Raw genomic sequence first — 19,842 nt, 5'->3', positions numbered from 1 at the left:
GAAACAAACAATTCAGCTGAATGTTATACACGCTTCTTCTTCATGAATCTCTAAGAGATGGAGAAGAGAAACAGAGATGAACCATCTGCCCTTCAGAGCTCACAGCCGCACTTTTGAACTCATCCTGAAGCCCTTTTGACAGAGAACTTAAATAATTTTTCATAAAATACTTACTGTTTGTATTCTGAAGCTCTAAGAACATATAGATACTAAAGGTACTGAACAGACAGGGTTGGCGCTAAGAGATGCTGCAAGTAGCAGGGATAATAATAATAATAATAATAATAATAATAATAATAATAATAATAATAATAATAATAATAATAATAATAATAAGAGGGGGTGCGGTGGTGCAGTGGGTTTGGCTGCGTCCTGCTCTCCGGTGGGTCTGGGGTTCGAGTCCCGCTTGGGGTGCCTGTGACGGACTGGTGTACTGTCCTGGGTGTGTCCCCCTCCCCCTTCAGCCTTGGGCCCTGTGTTGCCGGGATAGGCTCCGGTTTGCCATGACCCTGTTTGGGACAAATGGTTTCAGACAATGTGCGTGCGTGCGTGCGTGCGTGGGGGGGGGTGTCTTGCTGTGTCCTTGAATCCTGCAGGTCCCCACCAAGTCCAGGAAGGTGTGGTGTTGAGGGTCAGGGCTCTGACCTCAGTGTTACATGATGCAAAAACCAGATCTCTGGTGTGGGATGTCTGTTTGAAGGGTCAAGCAGACCCTGTTAGGGATCCTGACCCCAACACTGTAAAGGGTCCTGACCCCAGGTTCAAGTGTGTGGTGCCAGTGATTTGGCTGAAAAAGGACAGTAACCTCTGCAGCACTGAAGTCCTAGTAAAATGGTTAGGACTGCAGCCATGTTCAGCTGAACCACTGACCGCACTGAGTTTCCACCCCTCCTGCTCCCCCTCACACTTGACCTGTTGCCATGTGGATCTGAAACCTTGGAGCTGGAGGAGATTCTCTGGAGTCCAGGAGGTGGAACTTCTACATGTCTCCGCCCCTTTTCCGGCTGAGTCTCCGCCCCACGCAGCTCGTCGAGCTGGATGCTGGAGACAGGGAAACAGACACGGGTTTAAGGAGGTCTGGGGTGTGTTTCTCCTCACGCTGTGGACTCATCCTACATGAACAAACATTTTCAAAGAAGCACAAGAAAGTTTACTTTCCAACTGTTTACTGACCAGTCAGAGAAAATTCATCTCCTTCATTCTGCTCAGAATAAATCTGAAGACCCCACAGTGACGGAGGAACCACATTGGTGTGTGTGTGTGTGTGTGTGTCTGGGGGTCGGTCCTCACCTCGGCAGGGGTCGTACTTCAGCAGGAACTGGTCCAGATCCACCCAGGTTCCCCCGAGCTGAACCAGCACGTACCCAAAGAGCATCCGGACGGAGCACTCAGAGTCCCAGAACTGGGGTCACGGGAACAGTGTGTGTAAAATCTGTGTGAGTATATGTGTGTGTGTGTGTGTTTCCTGATAATTGTAACGATGACACCAGATGTCATTGAAAACAGTAAATCTCTTAATTGTTCACCTTCAGTGTTAAGGCTGTGGCGACAATGGGTTCATCTCACACACACACACACACACACACACACACACACACACACACACACACACTGCACAAGGAAAGGTCTTAAAAGCACAGATTATTGACTCACTTTGTACTTGTTTGTTCCCATCAGTTCAACCTGGAACCTCTTCAAACACCTGCACTGCACCACCTGTCTGAGTACCTGCACACACACACACACACACACACACACACACACACACACAAAAACTGTCCAATGACAGCAAACTGACATCCCAACAGGTGTGCTTCTGCCAGGTTTCTGAGTGTTTCTACCTCGTCCTCAATGCTGTCCTTGTCCACACGGTTCAGCTCTCTGTTGGACAGCAGTGTGGCCACAAACTGGTAATAGTCGATGTGACCGTCACCATTCTGGTCAAAGATGTCAGCCACAGACGTGAGCTCCTGCTGGTTCGTGGGAAACTCTGCGGTTGGAGACATTTCTTCTTTAGCATATCATTTAAAAAGTGCAAAATTTGAAAAATATCTACAACTCGCTGATAGAGACGTGGAATAAACTGTGTTTTCCCGCTGTGCCGCACTGTGGTGCCCATCAGCTCCACCCTGCCACACTGAGCATTATTATTATTATTATTATTATTATTGGCGATAAGGACGCAGATACGCTACGCAGGCCTGGACATACTGGAGGCCAGGATACACTCGATGAAGTCGAGCCGCGTGATCCTGCCGTCTTGGTCTGTGTCGACAGGCCGAAACACGTCCATGACGCCAGTCTTGCGGTAGCGCAGCCAGCACATGAACCTCTCTCTCCACACATCGAAGTCAAAGACGGGGCCCTCTGCAAGCTAGCGGGGGGGCAGACAAGCGAGAGGAAGTTTCTCCGAACCCTGCGGTACCTTTTCACACAACAAAGCGTGCAGTGAGGAGACGGGGAGGAGGGAGAAAAAGAAGACAGAAACAAAAGGGAAGCGACGAGAAGAAGGCTGCCGTACCTCCTCCGCCCTGTACAAGGCGTCGTTGTACCTGCGCTGGCAGGCATTAGCGCGCTGCCACACCTGCTGCCAGCGGGAGCTGCACTCCTCATCTGCGGACAGAGGAAGTGGACAGGTTGCATCTGAAGTGGGACGACGGGGATTCCGTCGAGGGGCCCGGGGGGTGGGGTAGGGTTGGGGTTTTTCGGAGAGACTCACAGGTCCGTAGTTTGTCGGCTGGGCTGCTGCCTCTCCCCGAACCTTTGCTCTGCTGGGCCTTGGACACTCGCTCCACATCCGTCTGCTTCTGCACGACTTCCTCCATGAAAGCCTGAAGGGGTTCCGTTGAGGACAGGGACACACTTGGGTTCAGGACACTTATTTTGTGGGGGCAGAGCTGGGTAAACCTGCGAGTCACACGGCTCACCTGGTGGTCCACGACCAGTGCTCTGAGCCGGGGGACGTCCTGAGGCACAGGCTCCGCCTCTCGCTGGGCCAGGACGGTGTCGGCCCACAGCAGCCAGGACTGCAGGTCGTCCAGCTGAGCCGCGCTGTCCTGCAGCTCCAGGAGAGCCCTCTCGAGCCGTTGCTGGTGCAGTTTGGCCCACGTCAGCACCTGTGTGCACGGCGGCAGCGGACCTCAGCCAGGTGGAGCATAACTCCGGTCCTGAGACCCGCACGGCAGCCACACGGCACTTTTGCTGCCCAGCTGAGGCCACCTGTGACCACACGGCCACTCCACCCACCTCCTGGAAGCGAGCCTGCAGGGCGGCGACCGCTTGTCTGATTGGCGTGATGCTGTCTGGGTGACAAGCAGACAGGATCTCCTGCCCCATGGACATAGCCTTGTCCACATCGGGCCGCTTCTCCTGCAGAGCCTCCATCAGCTCCCTCTGGTTGTGCAGCAGGTTCTGCAGAGGCTCCAGCTCGTCTGGCAGAACACCCCGGAACTGTAAGCTCTGCTCGGCCCCCGAGAGCCATGCTCGAACCCGCTGCACCGCACTGCGGAACTCCTCCGCCTGCATGGGGGGGTGGGGTCAGTAGAAAAGGGAGCCTGAAGAAGTGAAGTAGCACTGTGAAGCCACCAGACCTAAGTAAATTAAAGTCATTCGACTCGTTCTGCGAATATTTATTCGGTGTTTATTCAACGGACACTTTTCTTCAAAGTAGCTTACGGTGTTGCGGTACTTTTACAATTCTAATTATTTACAGTTTGCATGACAGTTACAATTATTGACATTTATCTAGTGCTTTTCTCTTGCACTCTGGAGCCACTTACAGTTATTGACCCATTTATACAGCTTGGTAATTTCACTGGAGCACTTCAGGGTAAATACCCTGCTCAAGGGTACTACAAAAACTGTGATCAGGAATCGTCGATATTCGCACGAAGTTTTATTCAACTACTCGTGTGATGAAAATGGTTCATATGGTGAAAGAAAGTAACTGTAGTGTAGAATCACACGTCTGCATCCAAGTGTCTCTTCCTGCTGCTCTAATGAACACTTTGTATTTTCTATGAGATGTTCGTCGCTTTCGACTAAAGTGTCTGACATGTACATGTAATACAGTACAGCTGGAGGTGGGATTCAAACCTGCAACCTTTGGATCCACTACACTACTAGTTGCCCCATTAAAACTACAGGGTAATTTGTACTCTATCAGTTCAGGGTCAGTGCCTCGATCAACGGAACTACAGCTGGAGGTAAGACTTGAACCTGCAACCGCCGAGTCCAAAGGCCTTGGTTCCAACCATTACGCCACCTGCTGCCCCCCACAAAAAAAATCATTCAGACCGAAAGTAGGAGTAACAGAGAGACAAAAAATGTGTAAAAAGTGAGTCTGGAAAAAGAGAAAAACTAGTAAGAGCTATGCGGGAACTGACCATCGTCCGGGCACTTGGCTCCACCCCTCACCTGTTTGAGTGCCTGCTGGAGGCGGAGCTGCCTGTTGACGGACAGCACACACACGCTGTCCCAGCGCCGGCTCAGCTCCTCCAGCTCCATTTTCTCCCAGATGGAGGGACTCCAGCCCTTGTCCATGAGCTCCGCGGTGGAGCGTTTCAGCGCCTCAACGCTGGCCGCCCTCTTGCTCAGCTCCTGCTGAAGAACCTGTCGCAACGACAACTGTGTTTTCCGTAACCATGGAAACGGAACCACGCAAGCACCTCTGTAGCCAGCCTACACCGTACCTTGTGCGAGTCGACAAGATGGGCGACGAGGCCCAGGTCGCCGTGCACGGGCTGCTCCTCCCCAAGCTGAGGCTCCGCCCCCAGGAGCCAGTCGAAGACACCGTGCAGGGCGGCCGCCACCTGGCCCACCTGGAGGAGGACTTCTTCCAGGAGCCGCTGCCTGGGTTGGAAAGGCAGCCTGCTCATCAAACTTACCTGTCCACATGTGTAAATACACACACACACACACACACACACACACACACACACACACACACACACACACACACACACCTGGACACACATGAGATGAAAGCTGTGGAACCCTTGATATGGCAGTCAAAAATTAGTACGCAAGTACAAGTACTGCTTTTTTCATCGATTAAGTAAAAGTGAAAGAAAAGCACACCCACACACACATTTTCAGAATCGCTTGTCCCTTACGGGGTCACAGGGAACCGGAGCCTACCCGGCAACACAGGGCGTAAGGCCAGAGGGGGAGGGGACACACCCAGGACGGGACGCCAGTCCGCCGCAAGGCACCCCAAGTGGGACTTGAACCCCAGACCCACCGGACAGCAGGACTGCGGTCCAACCCACTGCGCCACCGCACCCCCGTGAAAGAAAAGCAGTTGTTCAAAATTCCCCTGGAGTAACAGCGGAGTTTCAGGTGGAAAAAGCAAAACGAACCTTTTTAGTGTTCAGAGGCACCAGCAGCATCAGCGCATCCAGCGCGCAGTTTTACCATGAAGGTGGAGCTCAGGTGCACTGAGGAAGGTAGGGAACAGCCGGAAGGATAGCCACACACCCATACACACACACACAGAGTTTAGTGTCACCACTTCACCTGAACTTCGTGTCTTTGGACTGTGGGAGGAAACTAGAGCACCCAGAGGAAACCCACACACAAACAGGGAGAACATGCAAATTGCACGCCGACTCAGCCAGATTCAAACCTACACCAGAAGAGCTTGGATGCTGTGAGGTGGCAGTGCTACTCCCTGGAACTGGTGCACACTCTGCCATAGGACTGCGTCCCTCAGTCACACTCAGCTCCCTCCTACACACTACACACTTCTTGTGACATTCACACTCCACCTCACCCTTAGACTCCACCCACTGGCCACACCCCCAGCCACACTCAATCTCCGCCCCACCTATCTACACTCCTGCCGCAAATGCAGTCCCACTTGTCCCGGATCTTCCCCAACAAGTTGCCCAGCTTCAGGGTGTCAGCTGGCAATGTCGCTTGTTCCCTGATGGTCCGGCAGAAGCGCACTGTGGTGTAGAACACCGGCCGCTTGGATCTCAGAACTTTCTGGAACTCCTGGTGGACAGAGAAGGAGAGTGGAGCAATGCTGTGAACTGAGGGCTACAGTTTGTTTGTGTGTGTGTGAGTGAGTGTGTGTGTGTGTGTGTGTGTGTGTGTGTGTGTGTGTTCATGCAGAGGAGCGAGGGACACCTTGTGTTCAGCCAGCAGAGAGTTGATCTTTTCCGGATCATCAGTTGTCTCCAGATCTACATCCAGTTTGCCGTCCGCCTCCTGAAGCCACTCCCACAAGTCAAGCCACACGCCCTTGAACTGGGGAACACAATGCGAGCTGTGGAGGGTGGAATGCCGTCTCAAACCCAAGCCGCTACGCCCCGTTGCACCCCAAGCCCGTACCTGCTCAGCTGTGGTGCGGGCCTTCTCCAGGCGCTGCTCTCGTTCCAGGGAGCTCTGCACCAGCTGGTCCCACCGCGCCTGAACTCGCAGCAGAAGGCTGCGCACGAGGACCACGTCCTGCTCGAGGCCGACGGAGCCGAGCCGAGCGCCGGCGCTCTCCAGCGCCTCAACCAGGTCTCTGTGTGAGTCCAGCGCAGTCATGAACTCCTGCAGAGGATGGGAGGTGATGGGATCAGAATGGAAGCAATGTGAAGAAGGAGATGCTGGAGGAGAAATGAGCACATGAATACACCTGAAGGTACCGTCTCATTTCTGCGCTGCAACCTGTATCCCCCTACATGCTCATCGGGGGGTGGGGGGGGGGGCTGTACCTGCTCACCAGACCCTGCCGTAGACCTCCTCACCTGGTGCTGGTCGATCTGGAGAAGAATGGTGTCCAGGATGAGGCTTGGAGGCGGAGCCATGTTCAGTGCCTGTTCCGCCTGGATCAGCCAGTTGATGCACATTTGTAAGGAGGCCTGGAAAGACATCGCCAAGACAACCACCTGCTCCAGCCTCACCTGCGCACAAGATGGACAGTGAAAGAGGGCTCTTAATCCGTCCGGTCACACATATAATGAAAATGCTATTAGCTGTAGCTGCTATTTTTACTGTGGTAAACCCTTCACTGTCTGCACACATTTATTTAGCTGATGCTTTTTTCCCCAAAGTGACTTATAATGTTAAGGTTACAATTATTTACCCATTTACACAGCTGGGTAGTTTTTACTAGAACAATTCAGGGTAGGTACCTTGCTCAAGGGTACTACAGCTGTAGGTGAGGCTCAAACCTACAACCTTTGGGTCTAAAGACAATTGCTCCAACCACTACGCTACCCACTCTCGTCTCCCCTCCCTTTTCCTGTCCCTCACTTTCTTCTCCTCCATCTTGGTGCTGATCATGGTCCATTTGTCCTGCAGCAGGGTCAGTTTCTGCAGAGTTTGAGCAGTTCTCAGTCCTGCTTCGTCCTCCTTGCCATGGTCCACCTGAAAAGCATCCATCTGGTCCAGGAGATGGTGGTACTGATCCACTCGCTGGGCCAGCTGCTCCTGCAGGACCTGAACCAGGAAACAAGTTACGGGGTGTGTGTGTGTGGGTGTGTAGGTGTGTGTGCGTGCGTGAGGGACAGGCAGACAGAGGACACGGTGTCACCATGTGCCGCTGCAGCTGCTCGCGGGCCATCTCAGGAAGGCCCCCTGTGGCCTGGGCTTCCTCCAGCCGACTCTCCGTCAGCGTGAGCCACTTCAGGATCTCCTCCAGCTCGGCGTGGTAACACTCCGCCTGTCAGTGGAGCGAGGGGCACGAACACAGGTGAGACAGAGGGACGGGGGACATACAGGTGAATCGGTCTTCCCGTTTTTTTCTGCGCTCTTCATGAGGGCACCTTCTGCAATGAGGTCTCCAATAGGTTCTGCTGAGCCTGGACCTTGAGCAGCAGGTTCTCCCAGGCACGGCTCAGCGAATCCAGCTGCTCCTGCACGTGCTGAGCCTGGTCCCCCGCGGTGGTGCCGACGAGCTCCCAGCCTGCGGCACAGATCCTCTCCAGCGTGGAGCTGCGAGACAACAGCTCCTTCTTGAGCACCTGGAGGCACCAGCGATGCGCAGGAAGAAAGAATGTGAACAACACGGCTTTCGCAGGGAGGACAGATCAAAGTGGACGATGAAGTAGGAAAACGGAACAGCTGGTGACACGGGACACGTCAGTTTGGTGACATACACACCAACATATTATTATTATTAGTATTATTCATATTAATATTACTGCTGTTTATTCATCGTTATTATTATTGCTCATGGATAAAGGTAGAGATGTGTTAATAACTTCGCTGGGTACAAGAACCCAACGCCAGGGGCCCTACGCGGTTCCTGGCGAGTTCCGTCTCGAGGCTCTTGGGGTCACAGCTCGTCGGCTGCTGCGTGTTCAGGAAGGCGTGGCTTTGGCTGAACCAAGACTGCAGCTCGGACAGGGCGTAGGGCAGCTGTCCCATGGCCAGGAGCGCCGCCTCCACCTGGTGCTTCAGAGTACAGCGCACACACACACACACACACACACACACACACACACACACACACACACACACAGTGTCACTAAATGTGTCATTACTCTGCTGTTCAAACTAAATGCTGTTTTACTCAACCATTCCACACAGCAGTAAAACAGAGTGAAAAGTGGTAAATGGCTGTAAGTCATTACGGTGACAGCGCATGTCGGTTGGTGTAATCGAGGGGTGTGTGTTCACCTGTCTCTGCACTATCTGGCCTCCCAAGTGCTCCCACAGGTCCCTCAACACTGACAGCGGTTCCTGGATCTTGTTTCTGTCTGCTGGGTCTGCGGCTCGTTGTAGCAGCGCTGCCCCCTTGTGGCTGAGGGTCTCCATGGCAACCTGCTGCTGGTGCACCCCTGCCTTGTACAGCTGTGGGACAGGATGGAGAAGTTGGCACACACACGCATGCACACGCATGCACACACACGCACGCACACATGCACACGCACATGCGCACACACACACCTTGAGCTCCTCCATCTGCTGTGTGATGCTACCGAGGTCCACAGCCACGCTGGACATGTCACTAAGCTCCCGCATGGCCCGGTCCAGGTACGCAAACATGGTCTGGGAGAGACAGACAGACAGAGGAGTAACCCATGACCACACATCAGTTAACCACACACACAGGAGCTGAGTGAGGTACAGTGTGCACACGTGACAGCTGTGCATGATGGGAAACCGACCTGCAAGGCATGCTGGTACTGCAAGGAGGACATGAGGGCCTCCTCCAGCCTCTCCTTCCTGTCCCCACATGTCCTGTTCAGACCATCCCAGGCCTTGCAGATCTAACCAGGAGCAACGGGACACAAAGAAGCACTCAGTGAAGAACCCAGGTCCACCCGGAGCTCTGCCTTCTCAGACAACCCCCCCTCCCCCCTGCCCCACCTCGCCTCCCACCGCTCACTCACCTCCTCCTGCTTGTTCATCACATGCTGTTTGTCTGTTTCTCCGCATGTGGTGATGAGTTCGGCCCCCAGTGAGCGCAGAGTCCCTACGCGTTGCCACAGCCCGTCCACCTCTTTCCTGACAGCCTGAGCAAAGAGAGGGAAACGGTGGACTGAGACACACTTTGAAAGCGCAAACACACCACGGGCACAAAACACGCCAAGCAGAGAAATGCTTCGATGGACTCACGGCTCCTACCTCTGCGACCTCCACCTGGTGTTTGATGAGGAACGGGTCGACCCCGGGGGCCTCCAGCACGTCGAGCACGTGCTGCGTGTCCCTCAGCGTGTCCTGGAGCAGGTCGGCCTTGGCCCGGAACGCCTCTGCCAGAGACAGCGCTTCCAGTAGCTTCGCCTCGCGCTCGTCTGCACGCTGCCGGATTTCGTCCCACACGGACTGCAGTCGCACGAGCTGCTCCCGCATCGCTGGACAACACGCATCGCACCCGGGTTCACAAGGATGACAGCACAACACACACTGCGCAAAGCATGCCCTTGATCTGTGGGGCCTGAGACACACATGACCTGGGCTGCAGGCCCAACACACACGCTTGAGGACCAGCGGAAGAGCAGAAAATGAAGTCATCGTTAGCGCTGGACAGATTCATTGTGATTCTTCAGTCTCACCTTGACCTGCCAGGTGAGCGTAATCCTCGCACATCAGCAGTTTCTCCCCCAGGACGCAGAGGGCGCTGTAGGATGGCAAAAGCTTATCCAACTCCCACCCTGCGGCCCGGTGCACTGCCAGCTGCTCCTGAATCTTCTCCACTTCAACGGCCACTGGGGGGCGCTGCCTGAGACGCTGAGCTGCCTTCTCCAAGGTTTCCAGCAGAGAGTCCATCTTCTCATGGAACTGAGAGAAAGGACAGAGTTCAGGTACCCGTGTGCACCTCTGAGTGAGTACGTGTGTGTACCTGTGTGTACCTGTGTGCACCTATTAGTACCTAGGAGCACCTGTGTATAGCTGTGTACACCTGTCTGTCCCTTTGGGTCTCGGCTCTCCTGTGTCTACAGTACACATGAAGATACACATGATGAGAGCCCTCATGCTGCAGGTGGGTGTATCTGCTGGAAAGTGTGCTCTCATACCTGTGAGGTCTGAAAAATGGCCTCCTGCAGCACTGCGCCATGACTGGTGACCTTCTCTTTGACAGCCAAGTAGCGCCGTTCCACTGAGCTGCAGCGCTGCCTCACTGTCGTCCCCTCCTGGCCACTCAGCTTGGCAAGCGGTGCTCCGATCAGCTGCAGCTTTCTCACGTTGGCCTGGTGCTCCGAGACGCACTCCCTCAGTATCTGGGACAGGATGGCGCAACAGCACATGAGTTGTCTCTGTCTCCATCTCTGTCTCTTTCTATGTCTCTGTCTCTTTATGTGTCCATGTCTGTGTCCCACACTGCCTCATTGTGCAAAAGCGTAACAACACATACAGAGCTACAAAGAAAAAGGCCTTTGAATCATTTTAAACACATTTTCTTAATTTTACAGCAAAGTTGCCTACAGTTTTTCCTCTTTAGTCCACTTCCACCTTACGCCACAGCAGCACCTCCCACACAACCAGCAGTTTGGTTTTTTGTGGGTTATCCAACCGATAAGTTATACTGATGACACATTTGCCTACATTTGACATGTCTTGTCATCCTTGTCTCCCAAAAGGTATCAGTCACAGTGTAAATGCATTCCACACCCGCTGTAAAAGCACGGTCACAGACTAAATTGTTTCTCTTCTACTCAGCACACTTGTACATTGTTATGAACATCCAGTTTGCAGCTTTTTGAAGATTCTAACATTCACAAGTCATTTATTTCTTTTAATAGCATTTTTTCACTGGTCTGTTTCCTAAACTGTCTCTGTTGCAGAGTGAAAATGGCCTGCAGTTCCACTTTGTGTCACCGGGGGCAGCAAAATGCACTCAGAATAGAAAGTAAAGCCGTGGGCGACAGGGGACAGAGCAGGTAGCTTCACGGAGTGCACAGAGTGAGCATTTTTTTGCCATTTATTGTACTTATATCACAGTTTCACAGAAACTAGCCAGCAAATAAACAGAGGTATGTTTCGCTATTGTGCTGTTTTGACAGCAGACAAATTAACCAGATGCTGACAAACATGTTTGTGATACGTCACTTCCTTATCGCCAGTTTTGTGAAGTTTAGCAACCATGAGCCATGCAGTCTATATTTAAAGTAAAACACTTTTTAATTTGTTCTCTCCAAGTGATGTGATGAAGGATCGTGGCACAGAACAGCACAACAATTTGTATAGGAGGTTGTGGAGATTTTATTTTTTTATTTTCAGTCATTTAAAGGAGGAAAATTTAGTTAATTAGTTGTTTCATATTAATAAAAGATAATAAAATTAACTGCATCCATGCTGTCTAACAATGTCATGCCCAGTGTTTCCAGTGTGGATGAACACCGAGACCCTGCGCCGAATGAGCCGTTGATGAAAATAAACAAATGCCTTACAGCAAATTTTCAATTCATTTTAGCTTCATCTGATGCTTTTAACAGAACAAAGTCGTGTATACATCAAAGGGTCGTGTTTTATTGTTAAGCTTTTACTTATAGTGACGTAACAGATTGACTAGTGTAATTCGTGTATTTAGACATTTCCTTAAGCAGGTAACTGGCTCTGTGTGCTTCCTAACCACAAAGTCAATGTCAGCATGAGCACTGGAATATTCTTCAAATGGCCAAGTTACACATCATCTAATTACTCGTGTTAAACAGCAATTTAACTCGTCATCTGAGCAGCGGCAGCGCTAATCATTTTGGAGTCATAAATGAACTATTAAGTATTAATGGTACGGTCGCGTCTCACAGCTCCTTATCTACCGGACTACACTGCCTCCCTCTGGCTGTAGGGTTAGGGAGCCACAGGTTCCCCGTACAAGTTCCTCACCCTGAAGTGATCCTGCTGCTGTCGCAGAGCTTCTGGATCCACATCAGGTGGAGGCAGGTGCTCCATCACTGTTTCTGTCTCCTCGAGCCAGGGCTCCAGCTGTGCCAGAGTCTCAGAGAAGAGGTCCATCAAGACCTGCAGCTGGGACTGGACATGGGTGCGAAAGCTGGGTGTTAAGAGTCACTATGAAGGAGGAATGATGCACCACCAACTATAAACCCCAGGTGGCACTGTGACTCAGAGAGTGGACCCAGTGGCTCAGCACAAAAAACTGATTACTGGAAAGAGAAATGAACAAACACACAAGATTCAGCGTCCCTCTCCTAGAAGAACTGTGACATTTTGCTGCTTCTATTTTGAACTAAAACCAGTGGAATTTACGCATTGTTACCTAAGGAGCGACTTTTGAACCCTCACCACTGGCACACTGCACTGCCCCCCTAGTGTCTACTTTCTATCCCTCCCCGTGTGGCCTGTGTGTCCATCGTTGTGTTCCCAGCATGCCATGCAGCTCTCTGGTGGGGTGTGCTTGGAGGGGGCAGGGCCCTGTGCTAATTAAACAGCCCCCCCGCGATGCTATTTCTGGCAAAATAAACGAGTTCATCGCAAACTGGGCCAGAGAACATGGGGGAGTAAAATGGCACATAAAGTGGTTCTTCAGCAATAAGTGACCGCGGTACACACAGAAAGGACAGAGACCCGACAAGCGCTGTGTGTGTGTGTGTGTGTGTGAGTGAGTGAGTGAGTGAGTGAGTGAGTGAGTGAGTGTGAGTGTGAGTGTGAGTGTTTTGCGATTGTAGTGCAAGGCGGGGGGCCGTGGTGGTGTGGTGTGGTGTGGTGCGGGTCGGACCGGGTCCTGCTCTCTGGTAGGTCTGGGGTTCAAGTCCCGCTTGACGTGCCTTGCGACAGACTGGCATCCCATCCTGGGTGTGTCCCTTGTGCCTTGTGTTGCCGGGTTAGGCTCCGGCTCCCCGCGACCCTGTATGGCGCAAGCAGTTTAGATGATGTGTGTGAGCTCAAGGTGGGAGTGAGCACCCAGGTGGGGGCGGCTGAGCTGAATTCATCGTGGGACTTGGCCTAACAAACTGCTGCCGATGAACCCCGAAGCCGAATGGATGAAGAGAGGAGGAGTCAAGAGTGGGAGTGAAAGCACAGGAGCAACAGGACAGAGGAGGATGATGGTGAGGAGGAAGATGAGGAGAGGATCACAAAGACATCCCAGTGTGATGAGGAGCTGGTTGGTTTTGTATCTTCTCTCTACAAGCAGACAGAACCCCCCCAAGGCTCCATCTCCCAGCTGATCTGCTTCATTCTCTCTGTTCCGCCCCCTACAGTGCTGTCCATCCATTCTGTATGTGTGAGTGAGTGAGTGAGTGAGTGAGTGAGTGAGCGTGGTTTGTTTGTGAGGATGTGATATATCACAGGGTACAGGTTGCGTCTGTGGGAGGAATTGAGTGGATGAGTCACACCAGGCATTTCAGCTGCTGTTCGACAATTTTTGTGGCTGTGTAGCTCAGGGTGATGGAAGCGGATGGAGGCCCATTAGTGTGGGGGTGATGGAGGTGCTTTGACCCAGTAGGGTGGGGGTGATGGGGGCAATGATGCCCAGTAGGGTGGGGGTGATCTAGATGGTGTGGCCCAAAAGGTACCAGGAGTTTGCTAAAGGTGAGAGATCAAGAGCTGCTTGTTATGTAAGTATGTAAATTCCAGTGTGTGGAAGAGAAGAAGCACCAGTTTGTGTGTGAGAGATAGTGGGGGGGTTGTTTACTGTTTCAAGTGGGGGGGGTCAGTAGAGGAACATTAACAAGCAGAGTGAAACGCGTGTCAGTGTGAAGGGATGCAGGAACGCTGAGCACAGCGGTTCGGCATCACTGTCACTGCGGTAACACAGAGGCAAGCATGATACTTTGAGTAGTGACTGGCAGAAGGAACCTCGTATTCATTTAACACAGTAAAAATTGTCCAGAAAATGTTACATAAAACATAAAAAACATGCATTAAAGTTACAGAATTTCACATCCAGCCATTGGTGAATTTAGAGGCTCATCTAATATAACACATACAATGAGTGAACACTGAAATCATAGTATGAAATACTATGTTTACTGTAATTACACAGTCCAAGTTTCATCTGTGAGTGAATTAGTGTTTCTTTTCTCTCTTTCTCTGTTAATTTAGGTGCTACATATTAAAAATTTAATAAAGTTTGTCTTTGTTTCACTCTAATGAGACTTTAGAATTAAAACCAGACTGACAACCAGAAGACAGGTAGACAAATGGACTGAGGACTCTGAGGACATTAGCGAACACGCAGAGTGACAGAGAACTGACCGCTGAGCAGAGACCCGTTATTATGTAGTCACTCTGTACCTTTGTGGGGGTGACCGTTGGCGATGACTCTGCCTCCTGTTCCAATCCACGCTCTGCCTCCTCTTCCAGTCTAGGCTCCGCCCCCTTTTCAGAGCCATGCTCTGCCTCCTGTTCCAGCCCATGCTCTGCCTCTTGCTCCGATCCACTGGACCTGTGGTCACACAGCTCAGAGTCCTGGGACTCCTGATCCGGTGTGTCATCACAGAAGAGATCCGGCAGCACGGCGGGTTCCAGCTCCTCCCAGTGGTCCCAGTCCTGCTGGTTCGGCGCTGGTTCGGACCCCGAGCCGTCTGAATCCCAGTCGCTGTCCCCAGTCATGGAGCCCAGCACAAAGTCCACTCCAGATCGACTGTCCTCTGAGCTCGAGGCCTGAGAATCACCACATGTGCAGCTGCCTGCTGTGGTCAGCGGGAGGCGCTCTGGAGCAGCTAGATACACAAAACTGTCGGTGGAGAGGAAGTCATTCTCTTCTTGCCAGGTGTGAGGCAGCGCCCCTGGGCTAGGGGGTTCGGACCCCTCTAATGATGCAGGCTTGGTCTCCTGGGGGAAAGGGGGCAGCGCTGACACTGCCAAGTAAATGAAACTGTCTGTAGCCACAAAGGCATCGGCTTCCTTTCCCTCGACTGCCAGGCCTCGCACCTCGTGCTTGGAGGGGGACAAAGGCAGGGGTAGATCAATGCCGTCCACCCCGTGTTCCTCCCCTTCTGCTCTCCTCTTCTCAGGCAGCCTGCTGGGTGCAGAGATCACCTCCTGGCTCCTAGTGCTGCTCTTCAGTTCCTCCTCCTTCATCTCGGCTCCATCATCATGGATCTTCTCTTTCGCACCTTCACCGTCTCCCATCTGGCACCGCGGCTCGTTCCCACCATCCTGAGTCTCCATGGAGACGTCCTTACTAACGTCACTCCTGCCCGGGAGTTTTTCTTCTGTCCCTTGAGTCTGAAGGTCTGGATCTTTCTCTGGTGACTCAGTGCTACCTGTGTTACCAGCACTGCTGACTCTGTCACCACTAGAACCCGAGTCCAGGAGGCCTGAGCCCCCTGAGCTGGAGCAGTGGTTTGAATCTGGCTGTTGCACAGCTATCTTGTGTGTCTCGGCTTTGGAAGAACCCGGTTCCTCTTTGTCCTCCTGTTCCTGCGGATGAGGGTCCAGGTCCGTCAGGGTCCTAGGCAGCTGGCAGCAATCCGGGGGGGTCGGTCCTGCTCCCAGAGGCTGCTGGGGGCCAATGAGCCCTGCAGTCTCCCCAGGCTCTTCATTGAGGACCTCCAGCTCCAGGTCATCTGAACCTAGCTCGGACCCAGGACCCGAAGGGGGCTCTGACCCACCGAACCCAGCGGGGGGGCGCAATAGAGGCCAGCGGCTCAAAGATCCCGTGCACTGAGGGTCCCACCCCGGGATGTCCGCTCCTCCCATGAGAGGCTCCCACAGGGAGTCTACCTGCCGCAGTACAGCGTCCCAGCCGGCCTCGTCGCTCTGCTCCACTGCCACCTCGCTGCCCTCTTCCTCCTCTTCCTCCAGCTGCTGCAGGACCATCCAGTCCTTCTCCTTAACACGGAGCTCAGCAGCCTGCATGGAGTGTCCCAGCAGACGCACCGACTCCTCATTCATGCTGCGGTAGTCAGCCAGCAGAGGAGGCAGCGGTGGGAGCACAGGGAGGTTATGGAGCACTCCGCCCTGGCTCACAGTCCTCCTCCTTCCCAGGAGTCTGCGGGGCCAGGTGCGCTCAGTGGGTGTGGCAGAGAGCGCAAGAGGCGGGGACACTAGGGGGGGCAGCAGGAGGGCAGTGTCACTGTCCGGTTCTGGAACGGGAGACTCGCGGTCATGACGCACCTCAGCACCCATGGCTGTCCTAAAGGCCACTTGGGGCCCCTGGAAGGACGACCTGCGGATGTCCGGCGCCTGTTCTGCTCCATCCTTCCGGCCAGGCCGTGTAGGGGCAAACAGGGCAGGATCAAGCCTCAACGAGGAAGGCTGCTGATTGGTGGCAGAGACCAAGGCAGGTGTCGAGAGCACGTTGGGCTGGAGAGCCACAAGGGAGGTCACGGTTGAGGTTTGGGGTGAGGAGCCCGATGCTGGTGGGATGTGGGGGCTTGAGGAATAAGGAGAAATCAGTAAGGATGAACCTGCAGAGGGAGGGGCCATGCAGGGTGGAGCCCCTGACTCCTGTTTTTCCATCGTCTCCTCGACAAACTCAGGAGGCAGGAAGGTCTTCCACGACCGGCGGTTGGAGTCGTTTCGTTCAGCACCAGCGGATCTCCTGACCACTCCCAAAGCCGAGGAGCATGAAGACGCACCAGGAGAGACGGAGGCTCCGCCCTCTCCAGGGGGGCGGCTCTGGGGGTCTACGCTGAGCTTGAGTGCATCGAAGATCTGTCTCTCATCCAGCTTCTTCCCGGATCCTGGGCGGGAGACTCCGCCAGCTGCAAGCGTGCCATTTGTCGAAAGGGTGCTGCCCTCGCCAGCCCCAGAGCCCAGCGTACTGGAGGCAGAGCCCTGGTCAATCTGCTCGTTGATGCGCACGGTGTCGTAGATGGAGCGCTGAGGGATGTAGCAGTCCTCGATGCCCCCATCTTCGCCGTCCCCCTTCCCCAGGCATCGGGGACCTCTCCGCAGGCAGTCTGGCTTACTCAGGGGTTTCCCCATAGCTCTTCTTGACGGCCAACACTATCTGCCTAAAGGACTGAAAGCTGCTCCCAGCTGGCCCCAGCCACCCTCAAACTGCCCACAGCTGACTTTTAACTGTCTCTCAGTGATCCTTGTCCTTGAGTGACTCTAACTGTTCCCATCTGACCTCAGACTGAGACCAATGAACCACTGAACCAAAACTGTCACCAGATGACTGAGAACTGCACTAAAATGACCTCTAACTATTCCCAACGGACTTCAAACTGTACCCAGAGGAACCAGAAGCTGCTAACTTCCCCAAATTGACCACAACAGCCTGTAAATTGTCCCGAGCACACTGAAAACTGTCCCCTCGGCTTACATGCTGACTCCAAAGTCCCCCTGGTGTCTAGAAACTGCCCCCAGTACATTTATTAAAAACTTTTCTCCAAAGAAACTTACAATGTTAAGCTACAATTATTTACCTATTGATACAGCTGGGTAATTTTACTAAAACAATTTAGGGTAAGTACTTTGTTGGAGGGTACTACTGCTACAGGGGGGGTTCAAACCCACAACCTTTGGGTCTAAAGGCAGTAGGGCATACTACTGTGCTACCAGCAGCTAACCATCAACCTCCAAACTACACACAAACTGCCCCACTGTATGACAAACACCCAGCAATGTGCCATTTGCTCTCAGACCCACCACAGAGTGACTCATGGAGAGGACCGACCCTGTTGTATGCATCTGAGGCCTCGAACCGGGAGCCGGGGCATGGCGGATGGAGCCTCTGGCTGTGAAGGGCTCATTGGAGAAGAAACGGGACTGAGAGGCATCTCTAACTCAGGTGCCCAAAGCCCATCTGCCTCAGCGGCGCTCAGACGACTTCTTTGTAACTTGAGACAAGACCTTCTCTTCAAGGTGAGACAAAACCCTTAAAGGAGCTCTTTCAGCATCAAGAATCTCATGTTTCAAACATATCTTTATCCCAAATTGTTATTTGAATTATTCATCCAGGTCAGAAAATCAGGTTGTGCTACAATGTCAGGGTCAGGTTGGACTTACGCTCAGGACAGGACCCACAAGTGGCAGGAATGGACCGATGCTCCAAGGACGTCCCCCAACCAGAGCTGGCATCACGTGGACATGCAGAAAGACCTTCAGCTGCTTCCTTCACGAAGCTGAAGAGCCCATTGAGATGGGCACCCCCACCTGGCCAAAGCCTCGGAGAGACCCCCACCCCCCCGGCAGTTCACCCCGAGAGGTGCAGCATCCTTCCTATCCCTCCTCCTTGCCACTCGAACCACCAGCACCTCCGTCTTCCACGGCTCAGATAGTGAGCAGCTGCCTCTCTGCAGCCCTCCCACTCAGTCTCTCTCTTTCTCTCTCCCTCGCTTGCTCGCTCGCTTGCTCATTCGCTCGGCCTCCCTCCCACTCAGCCCCCCATCTCCTTTCTGTTCCGTTTCATTCAAAGCTGTATTGACCCGAAAACAAATCTCCTAGTTTTCACTAAACTCACATACTCACACACTCACACACTCACACACTCACTCACACACACACACACACACACACACACACACACACACACACACACACAGATTAATCCAGAAAACACACACAGACGATTGGCTGTGGCAGCAAGCAGCAGGACGCTTAAAGACAAAGAGGGTGCAAAGGGTCTTGTTGAGAAAAGCACTTAACTTTAACTTTTTTGTTGCAACAAAATTACACAGCGAAGTGAAGGATAAGCATGAAATGCATACAAAAAGAAAGGCCTTATGATAATTCAAATGGAATAAAATAAAAAGTAATTAAATGACAATAAGCTGTAATGTGGTGAGGATAGAAGGTGATAATCATCTTTTCATGCTAAACAAACACTATGAAGTGCCATGAAGGTTTGAATTTAAAGAATTAAAAGAGACACAAAAAACAGCATTCCAGAAAGTTACAGAAAGATTTGTGTGCAAACAGTCCTATTGTCCCAAAGTGATGTGTTTAAAATAAACTCTACATTTCACACTGTTTGACCATCAGAACAAGTGAATCTATTTGGTCCCTTTTCAAATCAAATAAAAATGTTAAATTTTCAGACAGTCTTACAAAAGCAACAGATAATTTAATTCAGTTCAGTTCAGTTCAATGTGTTTTATAGTGACACTGCGCTTTAACACAGGCATAAGGCAAGAAAAATAAACACATCAGATAAAGAAACAAAGAACACAGCTGACTACTGACTATCATAATATAGCACTTTTATAGAGCTTTAAGTATGTGTACTGGTAACGGAGGAAAGGAACAAAAACTCCCAGCTGAAAATCAAGCGAGAAAAAACTTCTGAGGGTCCAAGGGCCAGTGGGTGCCCCCCTCCTGGACATTCTAGATTAAGTGACAGTTCTGAGACAACGAAACACATAGCTGTATGTTATCACATACAGATGGAAATTCACATTGTGTTTGCAAATAACATCACCCAATGGTAACATATAAAGCGGGAACAGTAATGGCCCCAACACAGCCCTGTGGCACACCATACTGAACTGTAGTTGAGATGGAGGGGGTGCAGTCATCACATTTCAAATATAGATTTATAAGATA

The 19,842-nt window shown here is 52.3% G+C and overlaps 1 protein-coding gene across 1 annotated transcript; it reads right to left on the bottom strand.

The window, feature by feature from the left end:
- Positions 1 to 509: 509 nt before the first annotated feature.
- Positions 510 to 17,720, bottom strand: LOC108931269 (microtubule-actin cross-linking factor 1-like). The gene is made up of 28 exons (XM_018746938.2): positions 14,638 to 17,720; positions 12,268 to 12,414; positions 10,458 to 10,661; positions 9,996 to 10,221; positions 9,568 to 9,794; positions 9,333 to 9,455; positions 9,108 to 9,209; positions 8,887 to 8,988; positions 8,617 to 8,790; positions 8,236 to 8,391; positions 7,761 to 7,958; positions 7,529 to 7,657; positions 7,249 to 7,434; positions 6,741 to 6,896; positions 6,337 to 6,543; positions 6,133 to 6,252; positions 5,828 to 5,997; positions 4,692 to 4,851; positions 4,417 to 4,611; positions 3,247 to 3,519; positions 2,928 to 3,116; positions 2,720 to 2,831; positions 2,522 to 2,613; positions 2,212 to 2,374; positions 1,842 to 1,990; positions 1,654 to 1,728; positions 1,291 to 1,402; positions 510 to 1,041 (listed from the first exon to the last, which is right to left on the bottom strand). Exons 1-28 carry the CDS (start codon positions 17,275 to 17,277, stop codon positions 980 to 982), a joined length of 6,849 nt encoding a protein of 2,282 aa, XP_018602454.2. The 5' UTR covers positions 17,278 to 17,720; the 3' UTR covers positions 510 to 979.
- Positions 17,721 to 19,842: the final 2,122 nt, after the last annotated feature.

The sequence above is a fragment of the Scleropages formosus genome, chromosome 15 (assembly GCF_900964775.1).
Source record: "Scleropages formosus chromosome 15, fSclFor1.1, whole genome shotgun sequence".
NCBI lineage: Eukaryota > Metazoa > Chordata > Actinopteri > Osteoglossiformes > Osteoglossidae > Scleropages > Scleropages formosus.
This window is presented reverse-complemented; position numbering and strand designations above follow the sequence as displayed.

What these genes read in the sequence shown, in the direction of transcription:
- LOC108931269 (XM_018746938.2), bottom strand. Translation starts at nt 17,277, where the DNA reads ATGGGGAAACCCCTGAGTAAGCCAGACTGCCTGCGGAGAGGTCCCCGA. An exon ending in TGGAGACCTCATTGCAGAAG is followed by an intron (nt 7,658 to 7,760) that starts GTGCCCTCATGA and finishes CTCCACTGACAG; the next exon opens with GCGGAGTGTTACCACGCCGA. An exon ending in CCAAGATGGAGGAGAAGAAA is followed by an intron (nt 6,897 to 7,248) that starts GTGAGGGACAGG and finishes TCTTGTGCGCAG; the next exon opens with GTGAGGCTGGAGCAGGTGGT.